General features: G+C 47.8%; 1 protein-coding gene across 1 annotated transcript in view; it reads left to right on the plus strand.

Annotated features, from left to right (window-relative positions):
* The window catches only part of paxx (PAXX non-homologous end joining factor), a 29,539-nt gene that overhangs the window by 12,302 nt on the left and 1,560 nt on the right, over window positions 1-15,677 (plus strand). Inside the window, exons 4-7 of the mRNA XM_085965845.1 lie at window positions 549-598; window positions 3,102-3,292; window positions 4,465-4,533; window positions 15,255-15,351. Of these exons, the coding sequence (XP_085821971.1) occupies window positions 549-598; window positions 3,102-3,292; window positions 4,465-4,533; window positions 15,255-15,351 (407 nt within the window). The remainder of the gene's footprint in view (window positions 1-548; window positions 599-3,101; window positions 3,293-4,464; window positions 4,534-15,254; window positions 15,352-15,677) is intronic.

The following is a 15,677-nucleotide window of genomic DNA, read 5'->3' on the forward strand; positions in this document are numbered from 1 at the left end:
ATCCGAAAACCTCGGGACCAACCGAGTTTCGGATAAAGGAGAATTTCGGATTTCGGAAGGTGGGTCGGTAGGGGTCCGCGGGGGGGTCGGCGGGGGGTCGTGCGCACGACTTACGCTGACGCTCAGCGTAAGTCAGTCGGGGTCGGCGGTTGTCGGGGCTGGCAGGGTCGGCGGTTGTCGGGGCCGGCGGGGTCCGCGGGGGGGGTCGGCGGGGGGGATCGGCGGTTGTCGGGGCCGGCGGGGTCCGCGGTTGTCGGGGCTGGCGGGGTCCACGGGGGGGGTCGGCGGGGGGTCGTGCGCACGACTTACCCTTTATCCGAACTTCCGAAACCGGAAGCCTCTAAAAACCGAAGGTTTTTTCGTTCGTACGCACGACTTACGCTGAACGAAAAAACCTTCGGTTTTTAGAGGGTTTCGGTTTTCGGAAGTCCGGATAAAGGGTAGTCTACCTGTACGATTCACCAGCACTCCACTGTACTGCCATTAAGCTCATTTTTTCACATTGGAAGAAAACAATGTTTACTTTTATTTCTTTTTTTTTTAAACAGAAATCTGCACATGGGGTGAAAACCTCTGAAGAATACCACACTAGAACCAGGTGTGTAACCGTCAGTCCTCAGGGGAAAGAAGAGCTGATGGTGATCTAGGAGCATAGGAACAGGAGGAGCCCCTCGAGCCTGCTCTGCCATTCGATGAGATCATGCTTGATCTGTGCATCAACTCTATTTACCCGCCTTAGCTCCATATCCCTTGATACCCTTAGCTAACAAAAATCTATCAATCTCAAACTTGAAAGCTCCAATTATCCCAGGAACCACAGACTTTTTGGGGGAGAGAGTTCCAGATTTCTACTACCCTTTGTGTGAAAAAGTGCTTCCTGATTTCCCTCCTAAATGACCTAGTTCTAATTTTAAGATTACGTCCCTTTGTTCTTGATCACCCCACCAGAGGGAGTAGTTTCTCTGCATCTATCCGTTTAACATTTTGAACACCTCGATCAGATCTTTAGTATTCACTATGGCTTCTCATGGATCTGCCATGCAGCGGGCTTTTACCCACTTTCATTGGCCCACTGGGTGTTGATGGCAGGAAACATGTCCTGGCAAACATTTTACCCAATGGGTAACTGGAGGGGAAGCATGATGGCATGCAACTGGCATCATCTCATCACCAACTGGACCTGTAGCTAAAACCATTTTTATCTATAAACGCGGCACAGAGAATTCTGGCATGCCAACCTGCACACCCTGGGTAGTAGGAGGCAGCTCAGTCTTGTATTAATCAACTAGGACCCCTGTCTCAACCACACTGCACCCTGGGAGGTGCCGGGTGAAGGTCACAAGAGGGAGAGAAAAAATAGATAGACTTGCATTTATATAGCGCCTTTCACAACCTCAGGGCATCCCAAAGCGCTTTACAGCTAATTAAATACTTTTTGAAGTGTAGCCACTGATGTAACGTAGGAAACGCGGCAGTCAATTTGTGCACAGCAAGCTCCCACAAACAGCAATGCAATAATGACCAGATAATTTGTTTTAGTGATGTTGGTTGAGGGATAAATATTGGCCGGGACAGCGGGGATAACTCCCCTGCTCTTCAAAATAGTGCCATAGGATCTTTTACATCTACCTGAGAGGGCAGACGGGGCCTCAGTTTAACGTCTTCTCCGAAAGATGTCACCTCCAACAGTGCAGCACTCCCTCAGCACTGCACCGGGAGTGTCGGCCTGGATTTTGTGCTCAAGTCTCTGGAGTGGGACTTGAACCCACAACCGTCTGACTCCGAGGCGAGGGTGCTGCCCACTGAGCCACGGCTGACACCTAAATAGATGGGGGTCTGCGGCAGCTGCTCTCAGTCACTTGGTTAACCACTAACCAAGTGCAGCATTGGTGGTGCCTGGGTGTACAAAGTGTCTAAGCAGAGGAGAAGGGGCCAGCGAGAGTTAAAAATTAAGAGGAGGAAAGAGGATGAGATATACAGAAAAGCTAGAAATACATTGCAAAACCTCACAAGAGAACATTGTCACAAAAATATATTTTTCTGACTGCTAGCATGGTAGCAGCTTGGAGCAGGCACGAAACTTGGTGGCTGCAATAGCTACTTAAACACGCAGTCATATATTTGACAACGTCTTACAATATATTGCGGTTCCTAATGAGAGTTATTTGGATGTGAAATGTGTGTAATATGACCTGTTGAGCCACTGAACCTTATTAACTATAATAGTCCTTTTTTGTTGCTCCTTGTGGCAGATTTTCACTCTTCCCTCTTCTCCCCTCCTCCCAAAGACTCATTGTTGGGGTACAGCTCCATGGCCCCAGGCACAATGCAGTGCCTCACGCAGACGGCCATTCTCCATGTGGCAGCCTGGTGAGTGTTGGCATGCTCGTTGACAGGAAAGGCATCACAGCCACAGCCCGATCCTGTCCTACACACACACACACACACACACACACACACACACACACACACACACACACACACACACACACACACACACACACACTCTCCCAGCCGGGGTTGCTGGGCAGCGACCAAAAGTGGGAAGTCGAGCTGAATTCCCCCCTTCCTAACCGAGGGAAGCTGCGATTGATTGTAGCGTCCAGATCGCTACCACAGTTGGGAACCAGCTGTCTCAGCATTTAACCGGAAACTTCCAAAGCTGTGCGGCTCAACTACTGACTGAGCCAACTTGGGAGCTAAAATGGACTCACTGAATCAGAGAGTATTGAGGGATATGGAACCAAGGCGAGTAAATGGAGTTAAGATACAGATCATCCATAATCTAACTGAATGGCGGAACAAGCTCGAGGGGTCAAATGGCCTATTCCTGTTCCTATGTAACTCACTACAGTGTGGCTGGGCCATTTCAGTCTCACTAAGTATTTTATTTTAATACTAAAGTTCTATTTATTTGGAAGGTCCTGTCACTGAGGGAGAGAAACCCATGGGGGAATGAAAGAGTGGGTCCATACACGTCAGTGAGAAAGTGAAGTCAACTGTTGTGAAGTATCGCGACACATTGTCCTTCGGATCAGGAAGGGCGAGTGCTCGATGTAATAAATCAACGCTGCCACTCACACTTTCTGCCGTCCCCACAGAGAAGCTTTCCAGAAGGCCGCTGTCAGCCTCACTGTCCTGGACAACACAATAATACTGAAACTCAGCCAAGATGACCTGGGACTAACCTTTGACCTCTACAAGCTGTCCATTTCTGAAGCCAAGGCGGAGATCCAGTCGGTCATGTTTCACCTGGTGAATCAAGTACATGACCTACAAAACCAACTGAAAGGTACGGGGGAGTGTGAGGGGTTTGGAGGGGGGCGGGTGGCGGGTTGGGTGGGGAGGGGGGTGTTGATAAGGCGAAAACTATCGGAAAACTACCAAGTGCTTTTTTGGAGGGCAGAGGTAGAGAGTGGGGCAAGGTTCTTTTGGTCAGTGGCAATGTCTTAAATCTTCACAATCTTTAAAAATACCTCAGCACAGTTTTTAAAAACTTGCTTCCATTTTAAACTTGATTTAACGATCAAGCCATGAACTAGGTGATAGTCTCGGGGAGTGAAGTTTCTGTAGATTGAATTGCACATTTTGTCTGCAATTGCTTTTATTGTTGGTTTTCATTCTCCTTCCAGTCTCTTTACACTTCGACCAGCCTAGCGGACAAGGAGGTGTCCTGTTTCCTGGCCTCTGCCATTAACTTCTATTAACAGCCTGTGGGAGGCGTGAAGGGGCACAACCCCAATTTCCTTGCCTTCACTCTGCAGCACCATTTGGCAGCCTGGCTGAGCAAGATGGAAGGAAGGACTTGCATTTCTATAGCGCCTTTCACTACCTTAGGATGTCCCAAAGCACTTTCCAGCACTTTTGAAGTGTAGTCACTGTTATAAGGTCCCACAAACAGCAATGAGATAATGACCAACCAGTTAATTTGTTTCTTAGTGATGTTGGTTGAGGGATAAATGTTGGCCCAGGACACCGGGGGAGAACTTCCCTGCTCTTCTTCAAAATAGTGCCATGAGATCTTTTACATCCTGAGAGGCCATACTGGGCCTCGGTTTAATGTCTCATCCAAAAGACAGCACCTCCGACAATGCAGCACTCCCTCAGTACTGCGCTGGAGTGTCAGCTTAGCTTTTGTGCTCAAGTCCCTGGAGTGGGGCTTGAACCCATGACCTATGCTGACTCAGAGGCGAGGGTGCTACCAACTGAGCCACAGCTGATGCATTAGAGGTGTAGAAGAGAGCACCATGTGTTAACCTTCCTTCATAACGAGCTGGCTGCTTTACCCCTGTCGCTAATCACTGTTGTGGCTGGTTTGAGCAATTAGAACTGCAGGGAGATGCTGTTAATGATTCTTGTATGTGTGAATAGCGAAGGCTGTTCTTTACTGTCACACTGAGGGAGGGGCAGTGCCCTGATGAATACTTAAGCTTATTCTTCAATGCTACATTTTCCACCCGGCAGCTTCTGAAGAAAGCAACGCCTTAAACCTTGAGAAGAGGATGCAGAGGACACAAAGAATGTTTCTAGCAGGTAAGACAAGTCATGGAGCTGTGATGCAGGGATCTTACAGATGCTGATCAAGCTGCTGTGCAATCCCAGCATTTTCAGGTTTCATCTAAGAACCCGTCACTACTTCTCCCCTTTAGCGGTTGCCAGTTTCTTTCATTCACATTGCCTCAGCGACTGACCTAAGCTGAAAGTAAATAGGCAGGTGGAAGTCCCTCTGGGACTGGTATTGTAGGATTGGGCAAGTGGTCATGGTTTTCTCTACAGTTACCACCGGGCCATTTGTCACGATTTGATGTAAAATTATTTTCTTGCTTGCTCTCCTGAAAGAGTGGCCTCCTCACTGAAGAACAAGCAATGGAGGACCCTCTGGCAACCTGTCCAACTGGCCAATATTGATGTGTGAGCCTTGATTTTAAAAAAGACTTGCATTTATATAGTGCCTTTCACAACCTCAGGACGCCCCAAAGCGCTTTACAGCCAATGAAGTACATTTGAAGTGTAGTCACTGATGTAGGAAACGCAGCATCCAATTTACACGCAGCAAGCTCCCATAAACAGCAATGTGATAATGACCAGACTACCTGTTTAAAGGTGTTAGTTGAGGGATACATAGTGACCAGGACACCAGGGATAACTCCCCTGCTCTTCTTCAAATAGTGTCATGGGGTCTTTTACATCCACCTGAGAAGACAGACGGGGCCTTGATTTAACGTCTCATCTGAAAGACGGCACCTCTGACAGTGTAGCATTCTCTCAGCACTGGGCTCAACTCTCTGGAGTGGGACTTGAACCCACAACCATTTCTGACTCCGAGGCAAGAGTGCTACCACTGAGCCACAACTGACACCTGATGGGGAATGTCAGCAGGCTGCTGATTGTGGAGAGAATCCCAGCCTAATCTTCTCTTCACCTGACATTCATTTAGACTCGCACACAAGTCCAGGAGGAGTCACTGGATAGTTATCAGGAGTGGGCCCCTGGCTGATTTTCCCCTCTTTAACAGGGGAGTCCCTGAGGCCTGTTGTTAGGACGCCTTTCCATCAAACGCTGTGTTCTTCCAGGGTCTGTTTGACCCTGTTACTCACAGGCCGGGGCGGGGGGTAGGTCGTATTCCGAGTACACTGACAACACATTGCAGTAAGTCCGCGAGTGCTATCAGAAGCCGAGGTTCCATCACCAGTGTGTAGTTAGACAATTACCCCCCTCCCCCACAAGTCACTGAGGGAATCTGGAAAATAATTTGAATATCGAGAAGTGTTTGTCTTCAGCAAACCTTCAGAGTGATAGTTTGAAATATTGAACATGTCCAATTATTTTTCATTCGAACAGTTAGTTTAAATATATTAAAGAAATTTGGAAAGGTAGAAATATTGGTAATTTCATTGGTTATTTTGGTTGTTTCAGTTACAGAAAGTTCTGGCAGTTTCTAGGTTAATTCAACTGTTTTAATTCGAGTTAGCAAAATTGAAGCCCATGGGATTAAAGGGGCAGAGTCTGTGTGGACAAGAAATTGGCTAAGGGACAGAAAGCAGAGCGTGGTGGTGAACGGTTGTTTACAGACTGGAGGGAAGTGTACAGTGGTGTTCCCCAGGGGTCGGTATTGGGACCACTGCTCCTTTTGATATATGTTAATGACCTAGACTTGGGTATACAGGGCATCATTTCAATGTTTGTTGATGACAAAATATCGGAAATGTAGGCCGTGAATTTAATAGCGCTCAGGGGTCGGGTTTGGAGGCGGGTCCGCTGTCAAACTAGCAAAGATTGATAGTGGGTAGGAAACCCGCTGTCATCGCGCCTCCACGCTGTTGTGTATGTACCTTTAAGAGAATAACTGGTCTCAGACTGCAGTACCGGCAGTGACCACCCCTGTATAAAAGGCGCTAGTGAGCCTCTGTTTCAGTTTCACTATTGACTTCCATCAGTAAAGACTTATTTTGTTCCACTCCTGCTGTCCGTGTCTCAATCATTCACGGACGTAATACTGGCGACGAGCAGATACGAACCTACCTACAGTCTGCACCACCTCCTGGGATCCATTCCTACAGCGAAGTGAGCAGAGGTCGAGGCCAGAAAGAAAAGAAAGTAAGAGGCAGTAGAAACGGGCGTCGACCGTGGGCATCCGCCCTGTGTTGCAGAGTTGAAGATTGCTGGAGAAGCTGTCGGATGCGGGGCCTGGTTCCTGTCGACGGTGCTTCAGCTAATCGGGCTGGTGGCAGGTAGTGCACTGATCCTTCCTCGGCTGCGGCGGTCGCGAACTCAAGCAGGTGGTTTGCAACGGGGCCGAGCAGCGTTGTCGGGAAGAAGAGAGAGAGAGAGTGGAGCACACAGGGCGCGGCCGGTGCTACGAAGCCGGGTTGCGTATAGACCCGCGAAGAGGGAGGCAAGAGTCCCACAGGGTTGTTCCACGACGGGAAAATAATTTTTAAAAATATATTAAACGCGCAAGAAACCGTGGAAAGCAGCGCTAACAATAGCGGGGAAGAAGGCAAAGCGCGGGAGGCGCCATCTTAATCGGCGGGAAAGACGGCAAAGCGCGGGAGGCGCCATTTTGTTAAATCGGGGAAGAAGGCAAAGCGCGGGAGGCGCCATTTTAGATTTGCAAGATGCCGAACACTGGCTGTATCACTGCTTTTGATAATACAATAGAGGACTGGACCACGTATGTGGAAAGAGTCGAGGTATATTTCGAGGCAAACGAAATAGCGGAGGAGAAAAAGGCATCGATATTGCTAAACTTAATGGGCGCTAGAACGTATGGCCTATTGCGGGACCTGATTACTCCAGCCAAACCGAAGGCGAAGAGTTTCAACGAAATTGTTGCTGTCCTACAGGAACACCTAAACCCTGCACCGCTCTTGATAGCAGAAAGATTTAAATTCCACAGGAGAACTCAGCACAAAGATGAGAGCAATGCTGAGTATCTTACGGAACTACGCAAGCTATCAAAGCACTGCCAGTTCGGAGCAGGACTGGCAGATACCGTACGGGACAAATTTGTCTGTGGACTCCTGAGTGAAGGAACACAGAAGAAGTTACTCTCAGAGAAAGAGCTGACGCTAGTTAAGGCTTTCAGCGTGGCAGTATCGTATGAAGCAGCAGCCAGGGGAGCTGCAGAAATTCAACAAAAACCACAGGAATACGGCACCCACGAAATGACACGGGGATTTGCAAAATGTTATCGCTGCGGCAGAACTAACCATGACCAGAAGGACTGCTGGTCCAAAGACAAAATATGCAGGCAATGCGGGAAGATGGGACACATTGCACGAGTTTGCAGGTCTGGGAAGAAGACCAGCGACAACAAAAAGGCTACTAAGGAACCGTACAAGAAAGTACAAAAGATGACGGACAGTAGTTCCGAAGACCAGATGAGCGATAGTGAATCCGGGAACAGGAGACTAAGCTGTCTCAAACTTCACAATGTAATCGCAAAAGAGGATCACCGAACCATTTGGGTCACCCTCACGATAGTAGGGTCCCAAGTTAAAATGGAATTGGATACAGGATCAGCGCTAACCGTCATGAATCGACGAGACTACGAGCGGCTATTTTCACACATACCCTTGAGAGAGACATCCATCGTCTTGACGACGTATACGGGGCAAAAAGTATACCCCAGAGGAAAAATAAGGGTGCCTGTCAAATACAACGGCAAGAAAATACGGAAATTGTATCTCTACATACTGCCAAATGGTGGACCACCGTTATTGGGATGGGAATGGATCAGGAAGATAAACTTAGATTGGCACTCCATTCATGCAATGACGGTGGATGGTAAAAAAGATGAAGATGTCACTCCTGGACGATTGTCAACAATCTTAGCTAACGCCAAAGAGGTATTTCAACAAGAACTGGGCACGCTTAAAGGCGTAACCGCCTCGATAAAAATAGAAGAGAATGCAGTTCCCAAGTTTTTCAAAGCAAGACCGGTACCATATGCAATTCGCCCAGCTGTCGAGGCAGAGCTGGAGAATCTGGAGAAGGCGGGCGTGTTGTCTAAGGTCGACTGGAGCGAGTGGGCAACACCCATCGTTCCTGTCATGAAGAAAACGTTAAGCAATAAGTCCGGGGAGCCAAGGAAGATTCGCATCTGTGGGGATTTCAAGGTGACGGTGAACCCAGTCCTTCACACAGTACAATATCCTCTTCCAAGGATAGAAGACATCTTCGCCTCGCTGTCTGGAGGGAAGCGTTTTACAAAAATTGACCTAGCACAAGCATATTTGCAGATGGAGGTTGAAGAGTCCTCTAGGAAGTATGTCACGATAAACACTCACAAAGGTCTTTACCAGTATCATCGATTGGTATTCGGAGTAGCATCGGCTCCGGCGATATGGCAAAGAGCGATGGAACAAGTCCTGCAAGGGATTCCGGGGACTCAGTGTTACTTGGACGACATCCTTGTGATGGGTGAAGATGACAGTGAACACCTTAACAACCTAGAACAGGTGCTCACTAGACTACGGGAACATGGGCTGCGAGCCAACCGCCCCAAGTGCGAATTTTTTAAGAAACAGATATCGTATTGTGGCCACGTGATTGATGAAGAGGGGTTACATAAGTTCCCTGACAAAATTGAAGCGGTTGTTAAGGCCCCAGAGCCTGAAAATGTGTCACAACTGAGGTCATTCCTCGGATTGGTGAATTACTATCATAAGTTTTTGCCGAATTTGTCGACAATTCTGCACCCACTGAACGCCCTGCTACGAACGGGGGTAGCATGGAAATGGAGCGATGATTGTAAGCGTGCTTTTCAGAAGAGTAAGGACTTAATCACTTCAAGGGAAGTATTGGCTCACTACAACCCAGCACTGCCGATCAGACTGTCGTGTGATGCGTCTCCCTACGGCATTGGGGCGGTACTGTCACTTAAATTCCTTGATGGTTTAGAGAGGCCGATAGCTTTTGCGTCACGCTCGTTAACTTCTGCCGAGCGTAACTACGCCCAGATTGACAGAGAGGCCCTCGGCCTAGTGTGGGGGGTGAAGAAGTTCAATCACTACCTGCACGGTCAAAAATTTACTCTACTAACCGATCATCAACCTCTTGTCTCCATTTTCAACCCTCAGAAGGGCGTACCGATAATGACAGCACAACGGCTGCAGAGATGGTCCCCTTTCCTAGGGGCACACCAATATGACATCGAGTACAAAGGAACTAAACAGCATGGAAATGCTGATGGATTGTCACGCCTACCGTTGCCGACGGTGGAAGAAGACAACCTTGCAGTGGATCCAATGGAGTTATTCCACTCGACCATAGTCAAATGTCTCCCTGTGACGAATGCAAACATAGAAAAGGAAACACGGAATGACCCGACACTATCACGGGTCTATGATTTAACGGTGAAGGGATGGCCAGCACATGGCGAACCACTGCTGCCAGCATTCTTGCCGAGAAGAGAACAGCTGTCAGTGTGCAGAGGAATCTTGATGTGTGGATCCAGAGTGGTAATTCCACCTAAGTTGACGGATAGAGTGCTCAATGAGCTTCATGAGGGTCATCTGGGTGGGGTAAAAATGAAGAACTTAGCCAGAGCGTTTGTGTGGTGGCCGGGAATCGATAGAGAAATCGAAGAGATGACCAAGAGCTGTGCAGGATGCCAGAAGGTCCAAAACGCCCCACCACAAGCTCCTTTGCATCCATGGGAGTGGCCCTCATCTCCATGGCAAAGGGTGCACATTGATTTTGCTGGTCCCTTCATGGACTCGATGTTTTTAATTGCGGTGGATGCACATTCAAAGTGGCCAGAGGTAATAAAAATGTCCTCAACCACCACGGAAAAAACTATCACAGTTTTACGAACCATATTCGCCAGGAATGGGCTGCCTGAACAGATTTGCTCTGACAATGGACCATAGTTTGTGTCTGAAGAGTTCCGGAGGTTCTTAAAGAACAATGGTGTTAAGCATTACACATCTGCCCCATATCATCCAGCCACTAATGGATTGGCCGAGAGGTTTGTCCAAACATTCAAGAAGGCTATCAAGGCAATGTGTAATGAAGATATACCCCTACAACACAAGGTGGACAACTTCTTGTTTGCCTACCAGAATGCGACACATGCGGTTACCAACCAAACTCCAGCCATGATGTTCTTCAATCGAAGACTACGATGCCGCTTGGATTTGGTTAAGCCAAACGTCCGAAGAGATGTGGAGAACAGGCAGTTTCAGAATATGAATGAAAGGCCGACCAGGAGTTTTAAGATAGGTCAACCAGTTTTGGCCCGGGACTACCGCACTGAGAAATGGCAGCCAGGAACAATTTGTACACGACAAGGACCTCTCATGTATACCGTGGACGTTGGGGAGAGCATTGTAAGACGCCATGCTGACCAGATTCTAGAGTCACTGGAAAACGTCAACTCCACACCACGATCTGATACACCTGGTAATGAAATCGACGTTCCAATTGCAGCTACCGCAGAACCGGTAATATTGGAAGCAGATGAACCAAACAACGACATTGATCCTGACTCAACATTGCCAGAAGAACCTGATACCCCAAAGAGGCGTTATCCAGACAGAATCAGGAAGCCTCCTCAAAGACTGAACTTATAATTGCTTAAACTTAACCAATGTATCTTGCAACAGTAATTGTGATTGTAATTAGTTTTCATTTAGTTGTTAAATGAATGTTATGTACTGTTTATCTAAAAGGGGAGGAATTGTTGTGTATGTATCTTTAAGAGAATAACTGGTCTCAGACTGCAGTACCGGCAGTGACCACCCTTGTATAAAAGGCGCTAGTGAGCCTCTGTTGTTTCAGTTTCACTGTTGACTTCCATCAGTAAAGACTTATTTTGTTCCACTCCTGCTGTCCGTGTCTCAATCATTCACGGACGTAATACACGCGAGTCTCCCAGGTGTCGCGTCTGTCAGCGGAGAACTGACCCGACACCAAGCAGCGGGGGATACAATTCAGCTTGTTAAATGGCTTGGTAAGAGCCAATGTAAGACTATTTTGAGGCTTACTTCTAATTTTACGTTCTCCCCCACGGGTTACCTGCTGTTCGGGGAACATGCCAGCTGAGCCTGGCGTGATTTGAGTCTGCTCTGATGTATCTGATAAGCTGACAGCTGCAGAAGTGGTGTAAAGGATGCCATGTTGCAGATGGTCAGTTTCAGAGCGCAGAAACTGTTGGTTACTGCATTTTTAATACACATAGAGATTTCTTTAGCTTACAAGTTTTTAGATCCAACTGTATGTCCAGTGCCACCTCATTGGGAGAACCTCTCTCACCAGCGACAGATCGCTTCTGTCATCTCACCTGCAGCTGCCATCTATTGCAGCAACATCAGAGCTAATGAAACAATCAGACCTTGGTCCTCCGAATCCTTCCACGATCAGCCCCAACACCAACATCACCAGGCACACCAACATCACCAACCTTCGCCGCCATCGCCTGATGCTGCACAGGACACAGGGCATCAGTCCCTGACAACATTGCTGCCCGGGAGGCCAGCGATGGCATGACCATGGCCAGATTTACTTCACTTGAGGCTGTTAACCCTGGCTGCCACATGATAAACCAGGTTGACACCATCCCACACCAGCACCATGAAGCATCCCTTTAATGTCCAAGCCATTCCATGAACACTCATCACTATAGCGAGGTGGGGGGGAGGTGGAAGTTATGTCTGAACAATCACTGGAACTCAGTATGACACTTCTCAAGGTGTGCTCAGATTTGTCCAATAAGGGGCACTTTTGGAAAAATAGATTTCACTGTATGACAACACATTACCAGAAACTTCACATGTGCCTACCCTTGCGTGTTGTTAGTTGGTATGCTTGCAGTTGGATGAGGGTGAGTGTAAGACGTGGCTAGTGAGATGGGCAAGTGATAAAGTAGATAGAGAGGGTTGGGTGGAGTTGCAAGGTAAGTTGGTGTGAGTAAGGATGTGCAGGAGAAGGGTAGGGAAGGCAGCGTGATGGGGATGTGTTGAGTGGCACAGCAGGGTGAGTTTTGAGTGTGGCTTTGCAGTAATGTTTTGTGCAGCCAGGGACCCCTGACAACACCCCTGCTTTTGCCCTCCTGTGCAATGTGCAAGCAGGCTGCGTTGGTGTCCTGGGGGGGTCTCTTCCACCCTTGGAAGGGAAGAGAATGTTGTCAGCATCAGGTGATGGCGGAGAAGGATTCGGAGGACCAGGGTCTGATTGTTTCATTGGCTCCGATGTTGCTGCAACAGATGGCAGCTGCAGGTGAGATGACAGAAGCGATCTGTCACTGGTGAGAGAGGTTCTCCCAATGAGGTGGCACTGGACATACAGTTTGATCTAAAAACCTGTAAGCTAAATGCAGTAACCAACATTTTCTGTGCTCTGAAAGTGACCATCTGCAACATGGCATCCTTTATACCACTTCTGCAGCTCTCAGAAACATAGAAACACAGAAGATAGGAGCAGGAGTAGGCCATTTGGCACCTCGACCCTGTTCCACCATTTAATGAGATCATGGCTGATCATCTAAATTCAGTACCCTGTCCCTGCTTTCTCCCCATATCCCTTGATCCCTTTAGCCTTAAGAAATATATCTAACTCCTTCTTGAATATATTTAATAAGTTGGCCTCAACTGCTTTCTGTGGTAGAGAATTCCACAGGTTCACCACTCTCTGGGTGAAGAAATTCCTCCTCATCTCAGTCCTAAATGGCTTTCCCCTTATCCTTAGACTGTGACCCCTGGTTCTGGACTTCCCTGCCATGGGGAACATCCTTCCAGCATCTAGTCTGTCTAGTCCTGTTAGAATTTTATAAGTTTCAATGAGATCCCCTCTCATTCTTCTAAACTCCAGCAAATATAAGCCTAATCGACCCAATCTCTCTTCATACGTCATTCCTGCCATCCCAGGTATCAGTCTGGTAAATCTTCGCTGCACTCCCTCCATGGCAAGAACATCCTTTCTCAGATAAGGTGACCAAAACTGCACACAACACTCAAGATGTGGTCTCACCAAGGCCCTGTACAACTGCAGCATGACATCATTGCTCCTGCACTCGAATCCTCTCGCTATGAAGGCCAACATACCATTTGCCTTCTTAACCGCCTGCTGCACCTGCATGCTTACCTTGAGCGACTGGTGCACAAGGACACCCAGGTCTCGTTGCACTTCCCCTTTTCCCAATCTATTGCTGTTCAGATAATAATCTGCCTTCCTGGTTTTGCCACCAACATGGATAACCTCGCATTTATCCACATTATACTGCATCTGCCCAATCACCCAACCAGCTTATCAGATACATCAGAGCAGACTCAAAACACGGCAGGTTGAGCTGGCGCATTCCCCGAACAGCGGGTAACCCGTGGGGGAGAACGTAAAATTAGAAGTAAGCCTCAAAATAGTCTTAAATTGGCTCTTAACAAGCCATTTAACAAGCTGAATTGTATCCCCCGCCGCTTGGTGTCGAGTCAGTTCTTCCTGCCCACTGTCAATCTTTGCTATTTTGACAGCGGATCCACCTCCAAACCCACCCCCTGAGCGCTATTAAATTGGCGGCCTACATATAAGCATTGGAGTCATTGGAGAGCCTGGGTGCTAGCGTCCACCTTTGTGCAGTGCTTGTCAGTTTTTGCAGCACCTCAATGCTGTCAAACACTGACAGAACAACTGTCAAACTCCAAGTGGACATGGTGCCTTTAAAGAAACCGGCTGATGACGCGTCATCAAATGACGTCATCAGACCCTCTCCCTGTTAATTGGCCGGGAAGCCCGCAGGGCGGGCTTAACAAGGGCAATCAAGGAAAAATCACGTCTACAGAGCGGCTGCAGCCGGGTGCGGAACCAGAACCCGGCAACCAGCTATCCCGCTACCATCCTGCCTCCTCCATTAAATTCATGGCCTTAGTAAACATTGAGGAGGATAGTAACAGACTTCAGGAAGACATAGACAGACTGGTGAAGTGGGCAGACACATGGCAGATGAAATTTAATGCAGAGAAGTGTGAAGTGATTGATTTTAGCAAGAAGAATGAGGTGAGGCAATATAAACTAAATGGTACAATATTAAAGAGGGTGCCGGAACAGAGCGACCTGGGGGTGTACGTACACAAGCCTTTGAAGGTGGCAGGACAAGTTGAGAAGGCTGTTTAAAAGGCACGCAGGATTCTTGGCTTTATAAAGAGGGGCAGAGTGCAAAAGCAATGCTGTTAATGCCAAGCCTTTCTAAAACACTGGTTAGGCCCCAGTTGGAGTACTGTGGCCAATTCCGGGCTCCCCACTTTAGGATTTACAGACGGTGTGAAAGAGATTCACTCGAATGGCACAGGGATGAAGGACTTCAGTTAAATGGTGAGACTAGAGAAACTGGGGTTGTTATCCATAAAGCAGTGAAGGTTAAGGAGAGATTTGATAGGGGTGTTCAAAATCATGAAGGGTTTTGATAGAGTAAATAAGGAGAAACTGTTTCCAGTGGCAGAAGGAACCAGAGGACACAGATATAAGGTAAAAAAAAACAGAGGCGGCATGAGGAAAACATGTTTTACGCAGCAAGTTGTCATGATCTGGAACGCGCTGCCTGAAAGGGGCGGTGGAAGCAGATTCAACAGTAACTTTCAAAAGGGAATTGGATAAATACTTGAAGGGGAAAATTTTGCAGCGGCTATGGGGAAAGGGCAGAGGAGTGGGACTAATTGGAGAGCTCTTTCAAAGAGCCGGCGCAGATACGACGGGCCGAATGGCCTCCTGTTCTATTGATTCTGATTCTATGATTGAATTCTGTTGCAATTTTGTTGCAGACTACGATTCTAAGAGGAAAGGAAATGGACCTGGCTCTTCATCAGTGGCCAAGAAGAAACTTGCAGGAGAGTCCCTGATAAATCCAGGCAGTAAGAGGTAACCTTACTTACTCCATTTTTTTTAATGCTCCACACAGGCCTTTGTGCCAACCAGTGTGAAGTGTACGAGGCTAGGTCCCAGCGACATAGCCTTCATTTCTTATTTTTTTTTTGCTGTCACCGAGGTGAGGGATATTAGTGCCTAGTGTCACCATCAAGGTATAGTACAGTTTGGTGCAAAGTTAAGCTCCTTCTCTATCTAAACCTCAACCTTAGAAGACAGCCCTCTACAACAACAACTTGCATTTATATGGCACCTTTAACATGTAATAAAACGTCCCAAGACGCTTCACAGCAGAGTTATCAATCAAAGTTTGACATCGA

Source organism: Somniosus microcephalus, chromosome 23, assembly GCF_052327205.1.
Source record: "Somniosus microcephalus isolate GS21.2 chromosome 23, FLI_Smic_1.0, whole genome shotgun sequence".
Classification (NCBI taxonomy): domain Eukaryota; kingdom Metazoa; phylum Chordata; class Chondrichthyes; order Squaliformes; family Somniosidae; genus Somniosus; species Somniosus microcephalus.